General features: G+C 33.4%; 2 protein-coding genes and 1 long non-coding RNA gene across 3 annotated transcripts; all 3 read right to left on the bottom strand.

The window, feature by feature from the left end:
* Positions 1 to 5,762: 5,762 nt before the first annotated feature.
* On the bottom strand, positions 5,763 to 7,152 carry LOC121247016 (caffeoylshikimate esterase-like). The gene has a single exon (XM_041145346.1). It carries the CDS (start codon positions 6,898 to 6,900, stop codon positions 5,911 to 5,913), a length of 990 nt encoding a protein of 329 aa, XP_041001280.1. The 5' UTR covers positions 6,901 to 7,152; the 3' UTR covers positions 5,763 to 5,910.
* Positions 7,153 to 9,904: 2,752 nt separating this feature from the next.
* Positions 9,905 to 13,161, bottom strand: LOC121247113 (probable aquaporin PIP2-5). The gene is made up of 4 exons (XM_041145456.1): positions 12,661 to 13,161; positions 11,676 to 11,971; positions 10,358 to 10,498; positions 9,905 to 10,259 (listed from the first exon to the last, which is right to left on the bottom strand). The coding sequence occupies exons 1-4, from the start codon at positions 12,968 to 12,970 to the stop codon at positions 10,140 to 10,142; spliced, it is 867 nt and encodes a 288-aa protein (XP_041001390.1). The 5' UTR covers positions 12,971 to 13,161; the 3' UTR covers positions 9,905 to 10,139.
* On the bottom strand, positions 11,430 to 11,669 carry LOC121247114. Its single transcript, XR_005937215.1, has 2 exons — positions 11,511 to 11,669; positions 11,430 to 11,466 (listed from the first exon to the last, which is right to left on the bottom strand). It is a non-coding gene; the product is annotated as an uncharacterized LOC121247114 (long non-coding RNA).
* Positions 13,162 to 24,181: the final 11,020 nt, after the last annotated feature.

Here is a 24,181-nt window from a genome sequence, read left to right as displayed (position 1 = left end):
ATTACTTTTAAGTGATTTGGCATGTATTAAGACATCCCACCGCCTAATCTTTTATGCAGCATTATAGTCGCGTTCGGATAGAAAAGCCATCTTAGATGGTCTCTCCCTTACCATTTTTGTGAAAATAATAATAATAATAACGATGGTGCTTCTTTTGAAATTGTCGTAATTAATACGTGGGGATGAAACTCTCCACGAACGCCAAGGAACTTTATCATGTGCTCGTATTTACAACTGAACAACGCAAGGCATCCCACGTTAGGAGCTAAAATTCTTTTGTGATTTTTTCCTTCATTGTTCTTTATTGCCTGCTTACCTTGTTCGCCCAAGTCGATTTTCAATTTAAGTTTTGAGACAGCTTTCCGTGTGCACAAAGTTCCACGAAATATTTAATACTCTAAGAGATAGTCTTAAAAAGAGGAAAAAGAGTGCACTAAAGCCTAAAGTGATGTGCTTTTATAGTGGAAATACTCGATTAGTTATAGGAAACGGATACCCCAAGTTGGGATTGAATTGATTGAAAGAGCCTTCGATGACACTCGTCATTTTCGGCTCAATTAATGTTTGTGATAAGAGTATAGATAATTTGCGGATTCCAAGAGGCAAGGATTACTCATCTCGCAAATCAACAAAATTATGATTTTTTTTAAAATTAGTTTAGTCACGTAATGATTATATAAAAATAAATTTATAAATTAATGTGATTAATGTGATACGTTAGATTATAAAAATATTTTTAATATAAAATAAATCTAATATATTCTATAAAATTATATCAATTTATAAGTTTACTTTATACTTCAAACTGTTCTCTTATTTTAAATTCACCGAGAGATCATTCGAGTCATGCCATTAAAGAAACGGTGGAGGATTAAACTTGATGGGTTAGAATTGCAGTGATCTTTTAATCTTACTCTTTGGGTATCAGAACAGGTCCTGCAATTACTTGTTTATTGATCATATTGAAAACGTGCGAGACTTGGGTAGAGAATAGAACAATTACCAACCAAAACAATAGGCTGACGTTCCTATAGTCTTGACAATGAGCACATATGGATGATAAAGCAACAACTATGTGCCCATTTCTTTATCGAATGAATAATAATAATATCATACAAACTTGTTACCTTGAAGCACCGCTGCAAAGCTGGTGAATCGTGATACAGAGTTGTGTTTATCTTTTCAAAGTACACTACAACGCATAACGTTTTGGCATATTAATGTTCAATTTAAAAAATTAAGGAGAAATGATTTTCTTTATTATTGATTTTGTTATCTCAATTACACTGTTTATGTGGTGCATTATGAGTGGTTTTACATGTCAATTACTTAAATGACCAGTACTTAAAGACTCCGTTTAGTTTCAGAGTTGAGATGATTTGTAAATAGTAGTGATATTTATGAATTAAAATTTGTGAATAATAGTGAATAGTAATGAGATGCAAAATAAAAAATGAAAAATATAGATGCAAGAGTTTGGCTAGGACTATTTGACTAAAATTATAGATTTCATCTTATTTTTAGTTTTGTAATTTGGATGAATGTAAAACACTTTGATTTTATTTATTGCTATTTTGAGTTTATCTAGAAGTTGTTAGGAAATGTTTTAGATAAGTCAAAAGTGTAGAATTTGAGTTCCAAGAGTTTTGGTATTATCCAGAGAAGAGTTTGAATGGGAAACTGTTTCTGCTGAGAAGATAAAGTGTCAGGTGTCAGCATCTTGTCATAAGAGTCCGTCGTGATAGAGTCATTTCGTCAATAGAATCCTACTACAATTCAAACTGCTTTCACATTGTTTATATAAAGGATCCTATTGGTTAGGATCTACAGAGACTTCGGCTCGAAGATATTGGAGAGTATATTCCGAGTACATATGTGTGAATTTTTTAATAATTTCTCTCTCATCAAGTGTGATTGTGTCTTGTTGGAGGCTGAATGATTGTGATTCAGTTACTGGAGTTCTAGGAGAACAGTGAATGTTTGAAGATCGTCAGAAGTTCTGGCTGTTACTGCGGTAGAAACAAACGAGTCGTTTGTCGTGTCAAATAAAATAGTCAATTGAAAAAAATTTTATAATTGAGATTTACTTGTACTTGATTTTCAAATAATTAAATTGATTTTTTTGAGTTTGGTTGACCCGTAAACTTTTACCTTTAAAGAGTTATTTAAAGAGTTTCCATTCGTTATTAATATTGGTGTTATGTAATTTATTTACTCTCTGTTATTGATTTATTATTAAATAATTACTTGTTATTGACTAATCAATTTGTTAAATGAATTGATAGATAGTTGTATTACGATACAAGAACATTTAAAAATTTTCAAAAGGTAACATTACTCTTGAATAAAAAAAAAAAAAAGACAAAAACTAGCTCATGTAATTGTTTCAAGATTTCAACCATGTTAAGGATGAATGGATGATGAGAGGAACAAGTTCGTAGTAAGTACCACAAGTTCGTAGTAAGTACCACAAGTTCAGCCCTACTCCTGATTGTAGCATCTCCGAACAAAGGCCCAACTGCTCTAAGAGTGCCTTGTGGCGTACTCTTGGAAGGACCTCTCTAGCTTGCTACTTGTTAGCGTACTTTTATTTGGATTAGTTAAAAATTAAATTTATAGAATATTTAATTATTAGAGAATAAAATATACTCACAATAGATTGGCTAGATTTCAAATATTTAAAATTTAGCTACAGTAACTTTTAAATTTTTTTTTCAAATTTGAAGGTTACTGTATATACATTAAATACATATTTTATTAATTATTTCTCTCTTCCTTTCTTTTTATCACATATTTTTGTCACAATTGGTATATTAATTTGAGCTTGTGATATATTAATTTAATAAGAATATAATTATTAATTAATATATAATAGGTAGAATAGTAAAATATGATAAAATAAAATAAATTAATAATTAAAAAAATTTAATATTTTTGAAATTATTAGTTATTCATTACTATATAATGAATAAATATATAATCTAATGTGAAAATTTGATATGTAACCAAAATCAAATTCATCTTATATTATTTTATTGTTATATAATGAAAAAATAGTTATTTCAATATGGAGATTTATATAAACGGAATAATTAAAAGTTAAATTTATCTTATATTCATAAAAAATATCTTTTAATTTTGACTATTTCAATGAGAGTGCTCTGAAAAGAAAGTGTGTACCCCATCGAGTAACAGCTCTACAAATGTCTTTTGCTCATCCCTCTCTTCACCCTTTCACCTGATAACGTTGTGATATGGAACCTAGTTTCTGTACTAAATTCTCCACTCCTCTAACATGCAAGTCTGCCGTCGTATAGTCTTGAATTATGAAGGCAACTTTCACTGCCTCAACAATTAAAAACTGAAATCCATCTTCCCAATTGGACTCTCTATCTCTCTATAGTATAAACATCTATGCCCATCTTCAAATCCTTCGCCATCTCCCTGAAGAAAAGCATGCCCACATCCTCACTTCCAAGGATTTCTGCAATTCGAAAAAACTCAGGGGGACTGGAAAGTAATGGAGAAAATCCTCTGCAAGTTTGACCTCTTGAGGTTGACTTAATGCTGAACTGGTAATGTAAACAAGACTTTTGAAACTCTCACCATGGAAAACGCTATACCTAGATCTCTTCTTTAATCAAGCTTTGGGTGTCGTATACTTCTGTGCTTTCGTTCCATTCTTTAAATATTTGCCGAGAGAAAGCTGCATAGCTAAAGACAACGAGATACATCTCTTCTCTGGTCTAGAATTCAATTTTCTGCCCTCAAAGTTCATAAGCATGGAGTTCAATGTAAAAGTCTTTCCTCAAACCTTTTAGAGGGCAACATAGGTCTCCTCTATCATCGCTATTTGCAGATTTGCGTCTACATTTTTTGTTGTCTTAGCATCTCCTTATCTCATTTTGTTGATCTTCATCAACTGCATAAGAATTAACTTCATATTTTTTTAATCTTCTCCCAGCCATCTGTCAAAGCATTAATGCTTTCATTCCCATGTATATATAGATGGTGTTTTAAAAAAATAGATCGATCTCAAAATTGATTTGTACATTCGGTAGCGCAATGGACCGTAACAAATAGAGTAATTAGTTGCATACCAGTAACTATTTTACCTTTTAGTATTGTACTTATTGATAGTGGCAATGACCTTTTTATTTCTGCAACTTAATCTTTTTATTTATAAATATGCAAGCTTGATTAGAAAAAAAAAAAAAAAAGAATATAGCCAAAACTTTATCCCAGCTCAGCATCCCATTACACTAAAATTGTCCAATCTCACAACAATATCTAGAATCTCTCGTCTTCATTTGGATATTTGAATGAGCTCAACTCATCTAATTTGGGTTCTATTTTAGACTTATTCCAATATCCTAACACACAAATTTTAAATTATTAAACTTCTCTCAACTCAAAACTTCTTTATATGTGGGACTTTGCAATCTTTTTTAACTTAATACCTCTTTATCATATGAGATCTACAATTTTTTTCAACTTTCCATAAATATATCTAAATTTATCTTAATATCCCAACATATCTTAACTTGACCCTATAAAATTCATTCAAACATTTCAACTCACTACTATTTACCTCAACTCAATTCAACATTTACATTCAAAACCCATCTCAACCACTTTTAAAAGTCTCCCGTAGAAGTTCTCGCTTCAGCCTATTCAGATCTTCACCTTGCCTCCGACTCTTTATCATCTTAGTTTTATGTCTGCTAGCTATTCATGTGTGTTGACCATAATATCAAATAATTTTGATATAATTTTTATAATTATGTGATCATTTTGATTTGTTATTATCTTGATTTAGGGTTCATTTGTTTTCAAAAATGAGATGAGATTAAAGTTAAAAAATTAAATAAAATATTATTAGAATATATTTTTTAATATTACTTTTATTTTGAGATTTAAAAAAATTAAATTATTTATTTTATTTTATATTGAAAATTAAAAAAGTTATAATGATTAGATGATATGAAATATTTTTTGAAAGCAAACGGACTTTAATTTTTATAATATTTAAAATATTTATCTTGCCTTATCTTTTATAATTTTTCTATTGATATATGTCTTATATTCAGTAAAATGCAACGACCCTCGAAATCTCTTTCTCTCCTCTCCATCTTCATTTATATTTTATTTTATTTTATTATGAAAATCGAATCGATAATATCAAATGTTGATAATTTGAGTTCTGAGCTATATTGCAATAAATACTATATTAAATGTTGCCCATAAGAATTATTACATACAGACAAGTCTGCCTGTAACGTCTCTGTCTCTAAAAAATGTAAAAAGTACTGGGATAAAAATAAACTAAAAATGTAAGAAATCGATGATATCCAACATTCACCACCAAGTATGCGTTACCGCCAACACAGAGAACTCTGATGAATGATACCTCGTTGAAGCGCTCGACAACGCACGCCCTCTTTGGATTTTACTTTGTCGTGTGCTTTATCCAATATTGCATGCTGCACAATCGGACATCATAGTCGAGTCCCTTGTGGAAACTCAACATCGGCCATCCTTCCCACCAAAAAAATAATCCAGTTTACCCAAAGAAAAAAAAAAAAAAAAAAAAAGGAACAGAAGAGGATGCTACACGCACAAAGACTACAACTTTGTGGAGTATGGGAGCCGAAAAGAAAAGAAAAAGTTTTCTTTTTTGGAACAAAAGTCTTTATGCGTCAATTCATGGAATGAACAGAGTAGAATAGAAAAAGGAGCAATCTTGAGGTGGGCAGAAGTTTAGACAAAATTAACTTTAAATTCAGTTTAAACGAGAGAGTAAAATTCGTAATACAACAAAGAAAGTATACAACCCATTAAATATCTTAGTTATTTTAAATTGACAACTTCCTTAATTGGCAAACGAAACTTTGAATAATATTTCGTCGGCTATGGCACAACATTTGCAGCGGCGCGTGCATCAGAGGCACGTTTGGCCCGGCTCAGAAGCCATTCCAACATGTCCCCAAACACCAGCTCAACGCTCTCCTCAGGCTCGCCAACCAATTGGTGCCACATGCCAGGGTACATCTTTAGCGTCTTATCCGTACTCGCGGCGCGTTTATACAGATCCTCCGCGCACGCCGGGTCGCACACCAGGTCTTCCCCGCCGTGAACTATCAGCAACGGCATCTGCACCTCCTCGAACCTACCCTGCAGCTCGCTGCACACCCTCAGCAGCTCACGCGCCGTAGCCGCGCGGGGCCTCGCCACCGACCTCCTCGGGCTCGCCAGCGCCAGTTTCCTCTTCCACTCCTCCTTGAAGGAGAGGTTGGGTATGGAGCCCCGCGTAGGAACCACGCGCCAAGTGGGTACCAAAGTGGCGACCAAGGAGAGGAAGTGCTCCAACGGCCATGGCGGCTTGATCTTGTCGCTTATCCCGCACATCGCTCCGTTGAGAATAAGGCCGTCCCAGGCGCGGTCCTTGCGGAGCGTGATGAGAAGGGCGATCGCACCGCCGAGGGACTCGGAGTAAAGAAAGGAGGGCAAGGATGGCGGATGGCGAGCACGGAAGGCGTCGAAGAAGGAGATACAGTCGTCGACGACGGGGTTGATGTCGGGTATGTGGGCAACGAGGCCATCGGAGAAGCCGTGGCCCTGGTGGTCGATGGCGCAGGTGGCAAAGCCGGCTTTGGTAAAGAAAACGGCGGTTAGCTGGAGGAACCAGCTAGACTCGCCGGTAAAGCCGTGGACGAAGCATATGGTACCAATGATGTTGGTAGGGGGGAGAGGGGTCCACCACTGGGTGAATAGGTTGAGGCCCCTGGAGTTAGTGATGTATTCGGAGCCGTGAGTCACCGAGTGGCGAGCGTAGAACTCGTCCGGAGTACGGGATCCAAAGGGGCTTTCCTCGTTGGCCTCCGCCACTGGGTGCACCATTCTTCTCGCTAAGCCCAAGAGTGCACCGGAGACTGAAAAATTGGTACAGAACTCAGTGCATACGACACAAGTTTCAGATCATAAAATGACAAAGTGGAACAAGTATTTATGGTTTGCCACCTTTATCAAACTCATGGTACCGTGCTTCTTTTCGTTTTTATGGTTTGCCTGCCATAAATATCTCGTAGGTTATAACTAAAACAAGAATAATAAGGATATCATTTTTATTATAATTAATTTCATAATTATTTTTTGAAATATATTTTCTTCACATTTATGCACTATTTTTTAGTCTATAATATATATATAAATCACGCGTCGCAGGATGGGTTGTGTTACGTAGCAAAGAGCAAAACAGTATGAGCATCTAAAATGTAAAGATGCGGAGGACCAATTGATGCAGTTATGTGGAGCCATATTTAGCCTTTGAATAAATGTGCAGTGAGTATTTTCATTAGCACGTAACGTGCATTACGTGTTATAAATCTCTAGGCCCAACATAAACACGGTGTCGTTTTTACCCTACATATATAAAGGTTATTACTTGTACGGTAATAAATAGACCCATCCCATCAGACACTATAATTTAATGCATTGTAAAGAGGGAAGTTGCAGTTTTTTAATGGCCATGGGCAGTTGGCAGTTGGCACTGGTGGCACTGACCAACTACCCATCCATGCCAGCTCTTGCTTTTATCGTGAATGCCGATAGGCGATAAGTGACTTTTGCTTTCGGTAGATGATTTTGGGCCGGTTTAGATTGAGTAAATTAGATAGTTTTAGATAAGAAATAAAAATTAAAATATATATTATTAAAATATTATTTTTTAATAATATTATTATTATTTTAAATTTAAAAAAATTAAATTATTTATCATATTTTGTATAAAAATTTTAAAAAATTATAATGATGAGATAAAATAAGATGAATACTTTCCGAATCCAATCGGATATTTACCTATTCTATTATCCTTTCAAATTTGCTGGCATTATCCATCAGTATTTTGAAGTGTTTTTTAAAATAATTTAAGAATTATGAAAGTGTTATATTTATACATTAAAAAAAAAAAATAGAATCCAAGACAAAAAATAATAAGACGTGTGACAGAGACTTGTCCTAAAATTATACGTTCAAAACTTATATCCAGGCGTTACATATGCCAAAGCAATTACCAAGACAAGCTAGGTTTACTGTCTTCCTATCATCACGACTCATCACACAACAGTTTACATGAAAAACATGTGCTTTGAGCTCAACCTTGAATCATTCGAGTCCTGATTCTGAACATATTCTTCCCTCAATATCTGTATATGAGCCTGATTCTCCAACTCCCCCTCATTTCTGCGTAAATAAGTAGAAAGGCAAGGGAAGAAGAGGATTTTAACACGTGACACACAAAGATTAGCAGTAGTAAAGCTTGCTTCTGCCTTTCTGGTGAATGAATTAGAACCTGCTTCACCCAATCGCATAACACAAGCAATCATTGCTCTGTGTTTTCTTTGTGTTGGTGACACCATCATTACCTCCGACGGCTCAATATTGCTCGGGAAATTATCTCTGTCTTTACTTTTTGGGCTGAGTTGTATAATTATGGGCCACTTCTCATCTCAAAGGCTGGCTCAGTGGAGGTTTATGGGCCACTTTCTATTTTACAGCCCAAATTTTATTTCCACTTGAGAGAGAGAGAGAGAGAGAGAGAGAGAGCGACTTAACAAGATAGAGGGCTACAGCTTTGTTAATATTAATTTCATGTAGCAATTCGACACCTAACCTTCCCATTGAAGCTGTGCTATTTGTAGGAAGGCATCATGCGTGAAATCATACCCTGTTGAACTCTTGGACTCCAAGCGGTTTTGATCATGTCATATTATTTGCAGGGCGATTCCTTATCATCCCTATGTCCACCCTTATTGGCTCGCTCTATTATAATAATAATATATATAATTAATTTTTTTTCAAAATTTAAATAACTATGAGGCAGATTTATTTATTTATATTATATTTTTAATAAGCTGATTAAGCTAAGAGGGATTGTTAGACCAATCTTTTTTTTTTTTTTTTTTTTAATTTTTTTATAATCATTCTCATTTACCAAAAAGGGAAAATAATGGAGGTTACCGGAAACATATTTATTACATACCTAATGAAGCGCTCTAGCTCAAACACACAAGATTAGGACCATTCATTAATCACTTGCGTTCAAACTCACGAGCAAACTGATATTATCTAAGTGTTATCCTTAACTATCTGGATTATAGAGTGAGTCACGTATTTTGTGAAGGTAATGGCGTTGTTGATTTCCTTGCTAAACTTGAAGTTAAGAGTTTGAATATAGATTGGTTTGAGGATCGAGGTACTTTATTTGAAAAGTTAAGAGATTTTCTGCGCATGGATAAAATTGACCTTCCTTACTTGCTTTATATCGTAGTGAGGTATTTTCTTATTACAATTATCACTTCTTTACTACTCTATTTTCCGTTTGAGCTTACTTTTTCTTGCAGGTGGTCTTTTAGGTTGATTGTCCTGAGTTTTATGTATTTTCTTCTCAACTTAAAATTTAATTTGGTGTCTAGGGTTTTTTTTATGCTTGGGTTTTGGCCTTTTTTTGAATATGTGTTACCCCAAGTTTCTGGTTTGTAACCACGATTTTTTTTTCACCACAAATGAAAGACTTTTTAATAAATTTGGGGTACCGCACTCTTCTTAAAAAAAAAAAAATTATCTAAGTGCCATCCGAAACATCAATGCAAAATAGCTCTCAAGAATTTTCATTTTGTCATGGTGTGAAATTGCAAATCCCTCTTCACCTGGCATATGGACAACTTGGTTTGGTAAGGCTAGAGCTTTTTTTTGGATTTTACGCACTTGGAACTGATTTAGACATTAAACACTGAAGACTTGCTCAAACTTTACTTAAAAGCATACCGAGTACGAAGATGAAAAACAAAGTTGCTAGGATAGGTATAAGAAAAAAGACAAAGATAGACGAAATTCCAAAGGCAAGTGGGCAGAAGAACAAGTGGCATAGAAAAAAAAAGTTCCCATCTTTTTAAGAGACTACACACACATTTTCAAATCCCCATCCCTCCCCTGTAAAAAGGAAATTAAGAGAGCTACAGAAACCTACACACACAATCTTTAGCACTCCCCCATTATTCCTAAAATACCAGATCCTTCTTCCAATCTCATTCCCAGCAAAACCAGGAACAAGGAAGAAATCAGTTGAGGCCCTTCAGAAATCATACAATTGGGTTGCTCCTGAATGACGCAAGAGCTTTAGCAACACCTGCTCTCAATATGAATTGGTGGTAGAAAGCTGCGAGGGCAGCACCAATGAAGGGTCCAACCCAAAAAATCCACTACAAGAGAAAATGAAAAGAATATTAAGATACAACTGCTTTTTTTGGATGCTAAATAGTAGTGCCAAAAATGAGTAGTTAATGGAAAATATACTAACTTGATCATCCCAGGCCTTGTCCTTGTTGTAGATAACAGCCGGTCCGAGACTCCTTGCAGGGTTGATGCCAGTGCCAGTGATTGGAATGGTGGCCAAGTGAACCATGAACACCGCGAACCCAATCGGGAGTGGTGCCAGAACCTGTTCAAATTCAGTTCAGGAACTTGGCCAAGTCAACCATAATCTAATCCTATTGTTGTTAAAGAAGTGTGTATTCTAAGGTTAAGGGCACCAAAAAACTACAACGTAAAGGAACTTGGTAATTTATTCTTTATTTGATTACCCTTGTGAAAAGGGTTGGGGAAAAAGTATCGAACCGGGTCCAAAATTAGAGGGGGACCGATAGATTAGACAACTCATAAGTTTTTTTTTTTGAAAAGGACAACTCACAATTAATTGGACCCATTCTCATCCAAAAAGCCTTGAATTCATAATTAATTAAGTTTGGATTTCTTTCTTCGAAAAAACGATGACTTGAGTTTGATACGTTAGACGAGATGAAGCTGCAGACTCGTATAGATAGCAGGGGGAAACGACAGCATCCTCGGAGAAATACACAATCGACGACATTTCCCATTAATGTTTCGGACCCCAGCCCTTCCTATATACAAGGACCCACCAACACCGCGGTGCTACGTAAATGGCTCCAAAACCACTTACCTACCTACTGTTCTTAGTGAGAAAACGACGAAGCGTATAATGACGCAGTGAACAGGGAAAACACTTCTTGCCTTCTTGGAAAGGTAACAGAACCGGGGGACCCTTGCATTATTTACGCATAACATATACACATGGAAAATATAGATCGGGACCGCTAGCCGAGTTAAAAGCATGCACCTGATCCCCTATTGTCCCATTTTATTTTCCCGATTTATTTATGGAGCCTCAAAAGGACGTGGGAGAGAGACAAGATTTTATTGAAAAGTTTTAGAAATAGAAAATATTAGATGTACTTAAAAAAAAATTATAATAAATTTACTTGTCCACATAAAAATCATGAAATTTAAAATATATTAATAAAATAAATCTTATAAGTAAAAATGTAATTACACGTAACATTATTCTTTAAAAAAATATGTTTAATTTTGTACAAGTTTGTTGGAAAAACCCTTTGTTTTGAAACATTACCGGCCTATTTTCTTAGGTTTCGTACAATTACCCTAAGAAAATGAAAATAATCGTTTGTTTACATGAACATCGCCGACACGATACACAGGCAATTCTTGGCATGATTTCTAGTTAAAATACTAAAAGGCGGAATTATCATTTTTCTAACAGGAGAACTTAATATCAACAAGGGTGCATTATATGTGCATACCGGAATATGAGAATCTCGAGCACTCCGCTTGGGATCAGTGGCGGAGAAGACGGTGTAGACAAGCACGAAGGTGCCAATGATCTCGGCGCCCAACCCAGTGCCTTTGCTGTAACCTTCGGCGAGGGTGTTTGCGCCGCCACCATACTTGTCGAAGTAGGCCTTATTAAAGGACTTGACCAGCCCTACCCCACTTATGGCTCCCAAGCACTGAGCCACCATGTACATCACCGCCCGCACCAGCGATACCTTCCGAGCCAAGAACAGCCCGAACGTCACCGCCGGGTTAATGTGACCCCCTGCGTACGTACGTAAGAACAACGAAGTTGAGATTAATTCAAGTTTTCTTCCTGAAGAGATGTGATACTTGCTGTACTTGTTTCTGAAATATTCGCGACTCTACTACATGTGTTGTTGGCCTCTCCAATAGAATTCTTTTTTTTTTTTTTTTCCTCCTTGAAGCAAGTTTGTATATGCCATGGTTAAATGCTGAGAGATGCGAAGAGCATATATATACACACATTTTTCTCAGCAAAGCGTACTACACACATTATTTGAGGAGTGCTAGGACAGACTCCTCAAATAATGTTATTATTTATTTCATATTTTTTTAATATATTTAAATATTTTAAAAAAATCAATACATGAAAAATCATTTCTTTAATTATTAAATAAATAAATAAATAAATAAATATATGAGCAGTGGGACAAACTCAGTTGCTATGCTAGCATTTTCCATATTTGAGACTTGGATAGCTGAAAACGTTTCCATGCTAGAGAATGAAAACACGAGTACCGGACGAAAGAAGCATAGAAAGCAAAGAACACTCTACCTGAAACAATTACCCGACCAAAAAAAACCTACCAGAAACTAGTGCATCATCATGAACTCTTTTACATGTATAAAAGCTAGCTACGACATGTCTTTATACATGAAGTAAACAAAAACTCGAAAAAAAAAATGTAACGAAAGAACGAAAAGCCACACCTGAGATCCCAGCGGTACAGTAAACAAGAACAAAAATCATTCCACCGAAAGCCCAAGCAATCCCAGAAATCCCAACCCCACCACAGGCGTCGGTATTGATCTTGTCAGGGTCAGTCTGGCTCTTGTACCCGATCACCGTCAGCACCGTAACATATAGAAAGAGCAAAGTAGCTATGAACTCCGCTATCAGAGCCCTGTAGAAGGACCACTTGCCGAGCTCCACCGCATCAAAGAGTGGTGCCGGAGGTGGGTCGTGGTAGTCTTTTGCTGAGTAAGAGCCATGCTCTGCCACCTCCACGTCCTTAGCCATGAAGCTTAAGAATGCACGCGCAAAGAGAAAGAAAGATTACAAGCAAAGATCAGAGAGCAGCTAGAAACAATAAAGATCGAAGACGAGAGGCTTTGCGCTTTGCGAGGGAGTTTTGGCTGTGGAAAATAAGTGGGATTGGAGGCGGGTTTATATAACGGAAGATCGTGAAATAATGGTACAGAGGGACAATCCAAGGACTTTTTTTAGCTTAAACAGGGTGGAAGATTAAGGATTTAGGCCTTGTTTTGTTAGGCAGTTCCTCAGAGCAATCGACTAGCCATTGCTAAGTCAAGTCTAAATTTTAGTTTTTTTTAGTTAAACTAGCCAAAAGGATATTGATATTTGTGGAATCGAGAGCTACAGTAATTTAGGGCTTTAGTCATATGTGACTGTAGAATGATCCAATTAATATTTTATAATTTTCATTCAACTACCTATCTCTTTTAATATTTTATAATTTTCATTCAACTACCTATCTCTTTTAATATTTTAAAATTTAATATTATTACTAAATATTAAATATTATATTTATAAAATATTAAGATTTTTAAAATAATATTAAAATATATAATATTATATTACTATTTTGATTTTAAAATAGTTAATCCAATTTGAATTAATCCCCCTAAATATAATTAAAACTTTAAATTTTAATCAAAATTTAGAGTAGACATGCGAATGCTTAGCCAGTTTGAATGAGATAAAATATTTTATTAAAAATTGAATAAAATATTATTATAATATTATTTTTATTTTAAAATTTAAAAAAATTAAAATATTTATTATATTTTATATAAAAATTTTAAAAAAATTATAATAATTATATAAAATAAGATAAGAATTTAATTTTATATAACAAAAAATATTATTATAATATTATTTTTATTTTAAAATTTAAAAAAATTAAAATATTTATTATATTTTATATAAAAATTTTAAAAAAATTATAATAATTATATAAAATAAGATAAGAATTTAATTTTATATAACAAAAACCATTACTTAATTACTGCAATTTGAGACCGACAACAGCCCCACCTGGCTTACCACGCCACCCCCCACTTGGCAGTTACCGCACTTCTCTGCTCTCTTCTTTGTATTTACTGGCAAGTCTTCTGCATCGCACTCATGTTTCCTTCTTTTCCTTTGATAATTAATTACGTAACAGAAATTATAATTCTGCCTCGCACTCATTATGTTTAAAAAAAATATCTGTGATGATAATTGGGCTATTAATATTATTATAATATTACTATATTATAGAATATATTCATAATATTCTAATATATATGTTAATATAAATTATTTTTAATTATATTTAGGTTATTGTATAAATCAATAAGTATCCATTGATATCATTGATTTATTATGTTTCTATTTTTTTTTTAGCCTCGTTCACTTATATAAGGACATATGTTATGCATTAGAAAAAAAAATTAAGAATCTCAAAAGTGTAGCCTCTAAAGTCTCTTTAATTCCTTCTCTCTTCCCCCGCTCAAGTATTTTTATTTTCTACAAATATGTATATGTTTAGACTCTAAAAATTTTAATATTTATTTTGTAGTTCCAAGAATATTATTATAACTTGAATATGTGATTTATTTTAAGATGAATGATATTTGTTATCTTAAAATGGGTAAAACTTGCACACTTCTTCTATTAAAAAAAATAAATAGATAAATGTAAGATATGTACGATGAAATCATTTTTTTTATAATAGACTTTACTTTTATTTTTTAAATAAATTCATTAAACTTGCACAAATTAAAAAACATGTCAAGGAGCGGTGCAATCGTGACAAATTAGGACCAGTGGAGTAGACAATGGGCTGAGCCCGGCGTGCAAGGAAATGGTGCAGAAGACAGCAGACCCACGAGGAGAACATGTAAGCAGTGTTTAGTCAACACAGTTCTCCAAGCCCGGCAGTCGAATTCTTACGTGTCGGGGTAGCCATTGGTCCAACGAGTACCAAAAAGTAAACAAAAAAAAAAAAAGAAAAAAAGGAGGTTCGCAACTCGGTCCGGACAGAAGAAAACTGAGCTGGCTGCTGGGGGAAGTTTAAATGTGACAGTGGAAAACACGTGGATAATCTAACTAGGGACCATTTGTTAGAAAGACTTTTGGTAGCCGTAGCCGTAGGGAAGGGAAAAAGACAGCCACACGTAGTTGAAAATTTGAAATTGGTGGCTACGGATTGCTTGGCGGTTTGGCCGTGAACGTTGGGCGGTTGGGGAGCCGGGGGTGGTGTGACTGTGAGAAAGTGGTTCCAGTGCTTTGTCACAGACATCTTTCATCGGAGAACGGGAAGAGAGAGAGAGAGAGAGAGAGAGGAGATGAAGTCACATTACACGTAATCTCCTAGAGCATTCAAGAACCTGTTTGAGTAGTCATGTTAAGGGTACTTGAATGTTGAAAGCGTACTGACGACTCGGGCGTGAGGACTGACGAGTGTTCTTTGAGAATGATTTTTTTAGTTTCTTTTTGGGAGCGACGCCGTATATAATTTTAAAAAGAAGCTGTATGAGATTGTACAATATATATTATTAAGTACACAATTTCCCAATCTGTGCATGCAGTACGTACGTTGGAGGATGTGTTTTTCATCTGTTTTTTGTTTTTGTTTTTCGTTTTTCCATCTCCACGAATGTTTAGGTCTTCGATTTTAGATTATTTCATGACATAAAGAAAGCTATACTCAAGATTCTTCAATAAAGTTATAAGCATTGTAAGATGAGGAGGATACTTTTTGTACCATTTGAGTGAATTTTAATACGATAAAATATTTAATTAAATAATATAAAATATAGAGTCATCGGTCAAATTTAAAATTTCTAATAAGATACTATATAAAATCGCCACTTAACTATTAAAGGTTTGGTGTGGTGGGGGTCATGTGAATTATGTCTAGGCAGCCTTATGTCATAGTATAGGGTGGCCAAAGCCATGGAAGCAATGCATGTGAGTCTAGCTAGTTAGCTCGCTCCAGCATATGGATATTAATATTCAGTACAGTATCATTAGCATCTCATGCTTTGCCTCAGTCAAGTTTGTCCTTGAGCTGGAACAGGTTTACTTTACTTTTGCTTCCAGCTTTTTGCCACGTGATCAGCTTTGTCATGATTTGTATGTTTGCTGATCTCTACCAGAATTTAAATTAAAGAAAGAATCTATGGGCATTGGGTTTGGAATTTCTATGGCCATGATGCATGCACGAAATGATCTTCCCAGTATGTATGCATCACGTGATCTTCTTGACAGGATGGGAGAGAGAGAGAGAGATGAACCAAAAAAAAAAATGATAGAATTTCGCAGCCATCAATATTGAGAAAGAAATTATATGCCATAGTTTCTTATTCATTTGGTCATGCAATGATGCATGCATTAGTTTTAAGGGATGAAACGAATTTGGACAATTAAAACACAATCAGCACCCTGATTACGCGCGTGCCTGTCTGACATATAGTCATTGAACAATTTCAAATTGCATATTTAAAGTTTATTTATTAAATATAATTGCTTCCAGAATCGCTGCATGTATTGGAATGTTCAAGATCTTGCTGTTTAATAATTTAAAGGGTGTAATTTCTGGATAAATTAAATAATTAGTAGTATATTTTGCAGAAAAAGTCATAATTAAGTTCGACAAAGGAATTCGTTATGATTGTCTATATATATACAATTTAATTTTCATATTTGCAAAAGTGCACATAATTAGATAAATAATATAGGGTTTGTTGAGAAGAAATAAATAGAATTTATTAGCCAATTACTTTGAATATTGAACTCCAAATTAAACACGATAGACTCGATCTTTAGAGAACTGAAAACGGTTTTATTGTACAAGAATTTCTATATTTGACTTCATTGGAGGTGCCCTTGGTCTAGACCCTAGAGTAATCAAAATCTTTTCTGTAATTTGTTAATGGGAATGAGCAGTACTGAATTTGCTATATATATTTAAAGGAAAAATCTTGAGATTTCGTGCCTCAAATCGAGCAGCAATATTAAATGTAAGACATTCTTTTATTTTTGTCATAAAAAAAATTATGTAAGTATTAATATGCGATTTAGTGAATCAAACTGCTTATACCTAACAAATCTCATAATGTATCTCACAAATTTTTTAACGAATGCAATTAAGAAAAAATCCCAAGAATTTATGGAAGGTTTATATAAACCCCAACTAGTATTTGATAAAACTAAGTGGATGCAATTAGTTGCATCAGGTAAAAGAAACATGTTGAAAGTGGATTATCATTTTTTGTTTTTACATTATTTATTGTCACATGCATTGGGAGATTTAGGAAGTTAACGTTGAATCACGTTGTGTCCTTTATTTGATCGAGAAGTGGTATTTAAAAGTTTTTACAGTACTGCACATTCTCTGCATAACATAATTTGACACGGAAGATTTAAATTTTAAAATTTATCTTATAAATTAAAATATACCATATGAATTATATGTGATTTAAGAATACTCTCAATAGATTATTCATCATATTCTTTAAAATACATCATTAAAATTTATTTTTTTTATTTTACATATTGATTTTTATAATATATCATTCATCAACTTTTATATTTTTTATTTATATCATTTAAATATTATACTTTATTCATTTCAAATAAAATAAAAAATAGAAAATAGATAAAGAAATAAATAAAGAGTAAAAAGTAGTGAGAAAAATAAATTAAATATTTATACAAGTATAGAGATAGTACTGTAGTAAATTGGATATTAATTATAAAATATATAATCCAGTTGATGAGTTATATTGAACTATTTCTTTCAAATTTTACAAAAATATTAAGTTTTACATAATTCATTAAAAATGATCCGAAGACTTCCAAATAGAATCAGTTACGACCTTGTTCTGAATTAGCTCACGATAGTGGTATGTGACAAAACGGACCATCACCGCCGACTATCTCCCAATCAGTCACCGACCCAACCCATTAGGCGCACACCGCGTAGGTGGACCCCTCTCTCATTTGCCACTCATCTGATCTGCTGTCTCCAATGTTTTGCCTCACCCATTGCGGATTGATTTTTGTCTCTCGTCTTTGCTGCAAATTTGGTCGGTTTATCCTCGCATGCACTTGATGGGGCTAGCTTGTAAAACAGTAAAAGGCTACGAAAGGATTTGGACCATTTAGCAGTACAACTGGTATCTCTACTTGCAAATAAAAAATATATTTTAAAATTATAAAATGATTTTACAGTACTGTTTTGTCATTTTTTTATTATTATATATCAGTCAAGTGGTCAAGTATATCAGTTGGGAGAGGATCATTATTGTAAGGACCATTTCCTCCCAAGTTGGTCTGAAAAGAGATATGAGATCATATATAGGTGCCGGAAGAGTTTCGCTTGAATAGGCTTCTTGACTAGCAAGCAATCGGGTATGTTTCTTTAAATGGCTAAGAGGGTCAGCTCAAAAGGCAAGTTGCATGCATACATTTATTTCCTATGATTGATAGCTTAATAGAGTGTCACCTCACATATGAAAGTGGGCATGTTTGATTGAGGACTAGACGAAGACAAGGTTTTCTTGTACCTACTTCATTATAATCGAAGGAAAGCACAAAGATACTAAGCAGAAACTCCCTTATATATATTGTTGGTATTTTTTAATAAGATAGTATTAGTTAGCAATCCGTCTATTTCTTAGCATAACTATTGCTTTCTTTCAGCTTTTTTTTAGGACATTTTAAATGGCAGCATTCAAAGTACACATGTTAAAATAGTCAAAGTTGGTTTTAACGGATGAAAAAAATCAAGGTAGCTGTTTGTATCATTTGTTCAGTTTTCTAAAATTAGGAGCAAGCTAGAGATCTGCACATGGGATCTCAAAAACCACTAACGTGCAGTTCTATTTGGAAAAGAAAAAATGGCTTTAAGAGATAGCCTATTATTGGGGGCACACGGCACAAGAAGGAAAAAGTTGGAAGTTTTTTTTTTTTTTTTTTTATTTTTTTTTTTTTATCTATAGTGAGAAGCTTTACTGTGAGAAAAAAAAAAGAAAGAAGAAGGTAATGTTTAGAGATGATTAAGAATTTTTCAGACAAAATAGTGGTGCTATTTTTAGAGAAGCTTTGGGCTCAATCACTTGTGTAGAGTTGATTCGAGTTATACGACGATCAATTGGGCATCGGTTCAATTGAAACTTTATATACTACAGAGGACTTGAATCTCCTTCAAGAGAGCAAACTTTTTGTGCCTCAGTCTAAGCTAGTTTCGTTTGAATTTTTTATTTCATTATAATTTTACATTTTATTACTATGTATTTCCAAACAATTTTAAGGAAATTTCAAATGGAGCTTACAAACGAAAATCCACAGAAAATATTGAAGATCTCAACAAGCCCTCCCTTTCCAAGGGAGTCCATTTTAAGAGATGGAAGTACAAGATGTTCTTCTATCTAAGATTTCTCAAAGTCTCATATGTTCTCACTACAAAGAATACAAACAAGATCACTACCGAGAACATGACTGAAGCACAAGTCAAAACTCATGAATAAAAGATTGAAAAATATACAAAAGATAAGTACAACTATCGATTTTACATTTTAAATTGCCTTGCGGATCAATTTTATGATTTCTACAATACTACTTACTCCTCTGCAAAGACAATTTGGAAAGTCTTACAAAATAAATATGATACGGAAGAAGCTGGACCAAAGAAATATGAAGCAAGTTGCTTCTTTCGATATCAAATGGTAGATGGAAAGTACGTCGTAGAACAAGCGCAAGCTTTTCAAATGGTTGTAGTAGAAGTTCGATCCGAAGGCATCAAGATTGGAGACAATCTAATTGTTTGTGGCATCATTGACTAACTACCACCTTCATGGAGGGAGTTTCAAAAGTCGATGCGCCACAAACAAAAGGAGACATCCTTGAAAACCTTAATTACGCGTATTCGGGTAGAATAAGAAGTTAGAGGCTAAGATGTTTTGATGGTTTAAAATGGAAATGAGATTTTCATAACAAAGGTAAATTTAATTTATGAAAATTGTGTTGCCCACATGTTGGAATTCAAGAAATAGTCTTTTGAAGCCGCAAATAAAAGTTTTTAAAAGATTTAGTAAACCTCACAAAAAGGGCTTTTCAAGTCAAAAGAATAAGAACCAAGCACCATTCCCACAAAATCAATCTTGTTTTGTATGTAGCAAAAGTGGGCAATTTGCTTGAATTTGTAAGTTTTTGAAGCGAGAAAATAATCCTCAAGTTAATGTAACTGATGAACCATTTGTAGCAATAATTACAAACATTAATATGGTTTGATTTATTGAAAGGTGGTGGACAAATTCCAATGCCAATAGGCATGTCTGCTATGATAAGGAATGGTTCAAAAATTATACTCCCTCTGAAAAAGAGAAAACCATAGTGATTGGTGATTCAAGTAAAACTAAAGTTGTTGGGAGTGGTGAGGTTGAACTGAAATTTACCTCTGGATGTATATTGATGCTCAAAGATGTGCTCTATTCACCGTTTATGAGGAAGAATTTGATGTCGAGTTTTTAACTAGACAAAGCGGGCTTCAAACAAACTATTGAATTTGATCAATATGTTATTACGAAAAATAGACTTTTTGTAGGTAATGACTATGTTTGTGATAGAATGTTTAAATTGAATGTTGAGCATAAAGCATCGAATGTCTCTGTTTATATGCTTTCTTCTTTAAATTCTTGGCATGCACGTTTATGTCATATTAGTATTAGATATGTTGCAATCATGAGTAGTTTAGGATTAATTCTCAAACTGAAAAAAGATTTCCAAAAATATGAAGTTTGTAGTCAAGCAAAAATTACAAAATGGTCTCATAAAAGTGTTGAAAAAAATACCAAATTGTTAGATCTAATTCACACCGAACTTTGTGAATTTGAAGAAATTTTAACTCGTAGAGGAAATAAATATTTTATTACTTTTGTTGATAATTTTTCAAAATACACGTATGTTTACTTATTAAAAAATAAAAGTGATGTTTTTGAAAAATTCAAAGAATTCCTCCATAAAATTGAAAATCAATTTGGTAGAAAAATTAAAAGATTTAGAAGTGATAGGGGCCGAGAGTATGATTTTAATGAGTTTAATTATTTTGTTCAATCATTGGGAGTTGTCCATGAAACGACTACACTATACTCATAGGAAAAATAGAACGTTAATTGAATTGACAAATGTCATGTTTATTGATTTAGACACTCCCTCAAATTTTTGGGGCAAATTTTTTTTTACTATTTGTCATGTTTTAAATAAGGTGTCTTATAAAAATTTAAAAACTACGCATTTTGAATTATAGAGAGAGTATAAGCCAAGTTTGAGATATTTTAAAGTTTGGAGTTGTTTGGCATTTGTAAATTGTAAGGCTAACATATCCTAAAATGCTTAAATTGGGTGTTAGAACTACCACTTGTGTCTTTCTTGGATATGCAAAAAATAGCACAACCTATAGACTTTTTTAATGTTGAAAATAAAGTTATTTTTTAATCAAGCGATGCAATTTTTCATGAAGAAAAATTTTCTTTCAAATCCAAAAATAGTGGGGGTCGAGAATCTAGACAAAATATTTTTTTGAAGCTAGTTCTTCTACTCCTCCGAAAAATGAAGAAAACTTTGAATAAAGAAGGAGCAAAAGAGCTAGAATTGAAAAAGATTTTGATCTCAACTATTATATTTATAATATTAAGAAAAACTCAAATACTTTACAAGAAGCTTTAGTATTACCTGATTTTGTATTTTGGAAAGAGGTTATGAATGATGAGATAGATTCATTAATTTCTAATAAAACTTGAAAGTTAGTTGAGTTACATCCAGATTGCAAAACCATAGGATGTAAATGGGTCCTTAAAAAAATAGACCGGATGAAATCATGAAACAGTTGAAAAATTTAAGGTTAGGCTTGTCACAAAAGGTTTTAAATAAAAAACTGATCTTGATTTTTTCGACACCTTTTTTCCGGTTACAGGAATTATATTCATTAGATTATTGATTGTTGTTGTAGCAATCTATAATTTAAAAAGTCATCAAATGGATGTTAAAATAACTTTTTTGAATAGGGACCTAGATGAAGAAATTTATATGGATCAACCCGAAGGCTTTGTAGAGCCTGGCCAAGAAAGCAAAGTGTGTAAGTTAACAAAAATTATATATGGTTTAAAACAGGCACCTAAACATTAGCATGAAAAATTTAACTCTTGCATGATCGAGATTGGCTATAAGTCAAACAAGAGTGGTAAAATTATAAGTCTTGAGATAATTTCCATGTTATTATTAACTTATATATGGATGATTTATTGATATTTGGTTCTAATTTGTATGTTTTAGATGAAAAAAAGACAAGTTTAGTAATCATTTTGATATGAAAGATCTTGGTGAGGCTAATTTCATTTGGGTATGAAAAATCACCAAAACATATGATGGTATTTTTCTTGATCAATTGCACTACATAGAAAAATTATTAAAGAAATATAATTATGTTGGATGCAAGTATGTTGTTACTCCTTTTGATCCTAATGTTTATTTATTTTCTATTGAAAATGATAATGATGTGATTAGTCAAAAGGAATATGCTAGCATAATTGGTAGTTTACGTTATGCAACTGATTGTACTAGACCTGATATGCAGTAGGAGTATTTAGTAGATTTACTACTAAGCCAGGAAGAGACCATTGATATGCAATGGATCAAATAATGAAATATTTACGGTACAAAATATTATGGTTTGTTTTATAGAAAATATCATGTTGTACTCGAAAGCTTTAGTGATGCCAATTGAAATAATTTGTTAGGTGATTCTCTTTCAACTACTGGTTATATTTTTACCTTGAGTGGTGGTATTGTATGTTGAAAGTTTAAAAAGCAAACTATTATTACTAACTCAACTATGGAAGCCGAGCTTCTAGCTTTGGTTGAAGCAAGTGAAGAAGCAAACTAGTTGAGAGATCTACTACATGAGATTCTATTGTGGAAAAAACTAGTTTCATCCATATTAATTCATTGTGATAATATTGCTACTATTGGTAGAGTACAAAATCGCTATTACAATGGTAATCCAAACCAATAAGAAGAAAACATAGTACTGTAAGATCCTATTTGAGTAGTTGTGTCATTAACTTGGATTGCGTTAAATCATGTGATAATCTAGCAGATCCATTGATCAAGGCTTTGACTAAAGAAAGGGTCTGGAATACATTGAGGGGAATAAAATTAAAACCTATAAATTCATGAGCCATGTATGAGGATACCCAACTTGAGGATCAGAGATCCTGAGAACCGGGTTCAAAGGGAGAATTGAATCATATGATGGTCATAAGAAGTGCACTATTTGTTTTCTTTATCATTCATGTTATGTGAGTGCATTTATCTTGTAATATTTTGGAGTATGAGTTTTTTTTATAGAAACTCTTAATGAAATTATGTAACTCTTACGAGTAGTGTTAAAACTACAGGAGCACCCTTAGCAGATTTCACCTATGTGAGTGTGGGAGTGGGGCTGCTCTCTATGAGAATTGGACTTGTTCTCAAATACACTCATGAAACTGGAAATAGCACAAGGTCGTAATATGCTGGATAATAAAGCTCATATCAACATCTAAATTGTTATGTGTGAGTAGTAATTTTTTATTTCACTTTAGAAGTTTTAGTTCAAGTCTGAGACTACTATTAATTCTGAAGTAAAAATTATTGTTTCATTAAGTGAGGATTCAATGCATAGCATACATTCATGATGCATAATACATGTAGTTCTATTTTGAAAAGAAAAAATGGCTTTAAGAGAGCCTATTGGGGGTGTACAGCACAAGAAGGAAAACGTCGAAAGTTTTTTTTGTCTATAGTGAGAAGCTTTACGGTGAGAAAAAAAAAAAGATAATATTTAGACATTATTAAGAATTTTACAGACAATAGTGATGTTATTTTTAGATGAGCTTTGGGTTCAATTACTTGTACAGAGTTTATTTGAGCTATATAACGATCAGTTAGACTGTTATATCTTGAAAGAGACAAGTCATGGAAAGGTCTGCTGCACCAATTCAATTGAAACTTTATATTCTACAGAGAACTTGAATCTTCTTAAAAAGGACAAGATTTATGTACTTCTGTGCAAGCTGATTTCGTTTGAATTTATCATTTTATTACTTTATATTTCATATATATATATATATTTATAGTTTACCTTCAATCTGGAGTGACATAAAACAATGTTTGACACCC

This window comes from Juglans microcarpa x Juglans regia, chromosome 1S (assembly GCF_004785595.1).
Source record: "Juglans microcarpa x Juglans regia isolate MS1-56 chromosome 1S, Jm3101_v1.0, whole genome shotgun sequence".
NCBI lineage: Eukaryota > Viridiplantae > Streptophyta > Magnoliopsida > Fagales > Juglandaceae > Juglans > Juglans microcarpa x Juglans regia.
The sequence above is the reverse complement of the archived record's forward strand: the minus strand, read 5'-3'. Positions and strand labels throughout refer to the sequence as shown.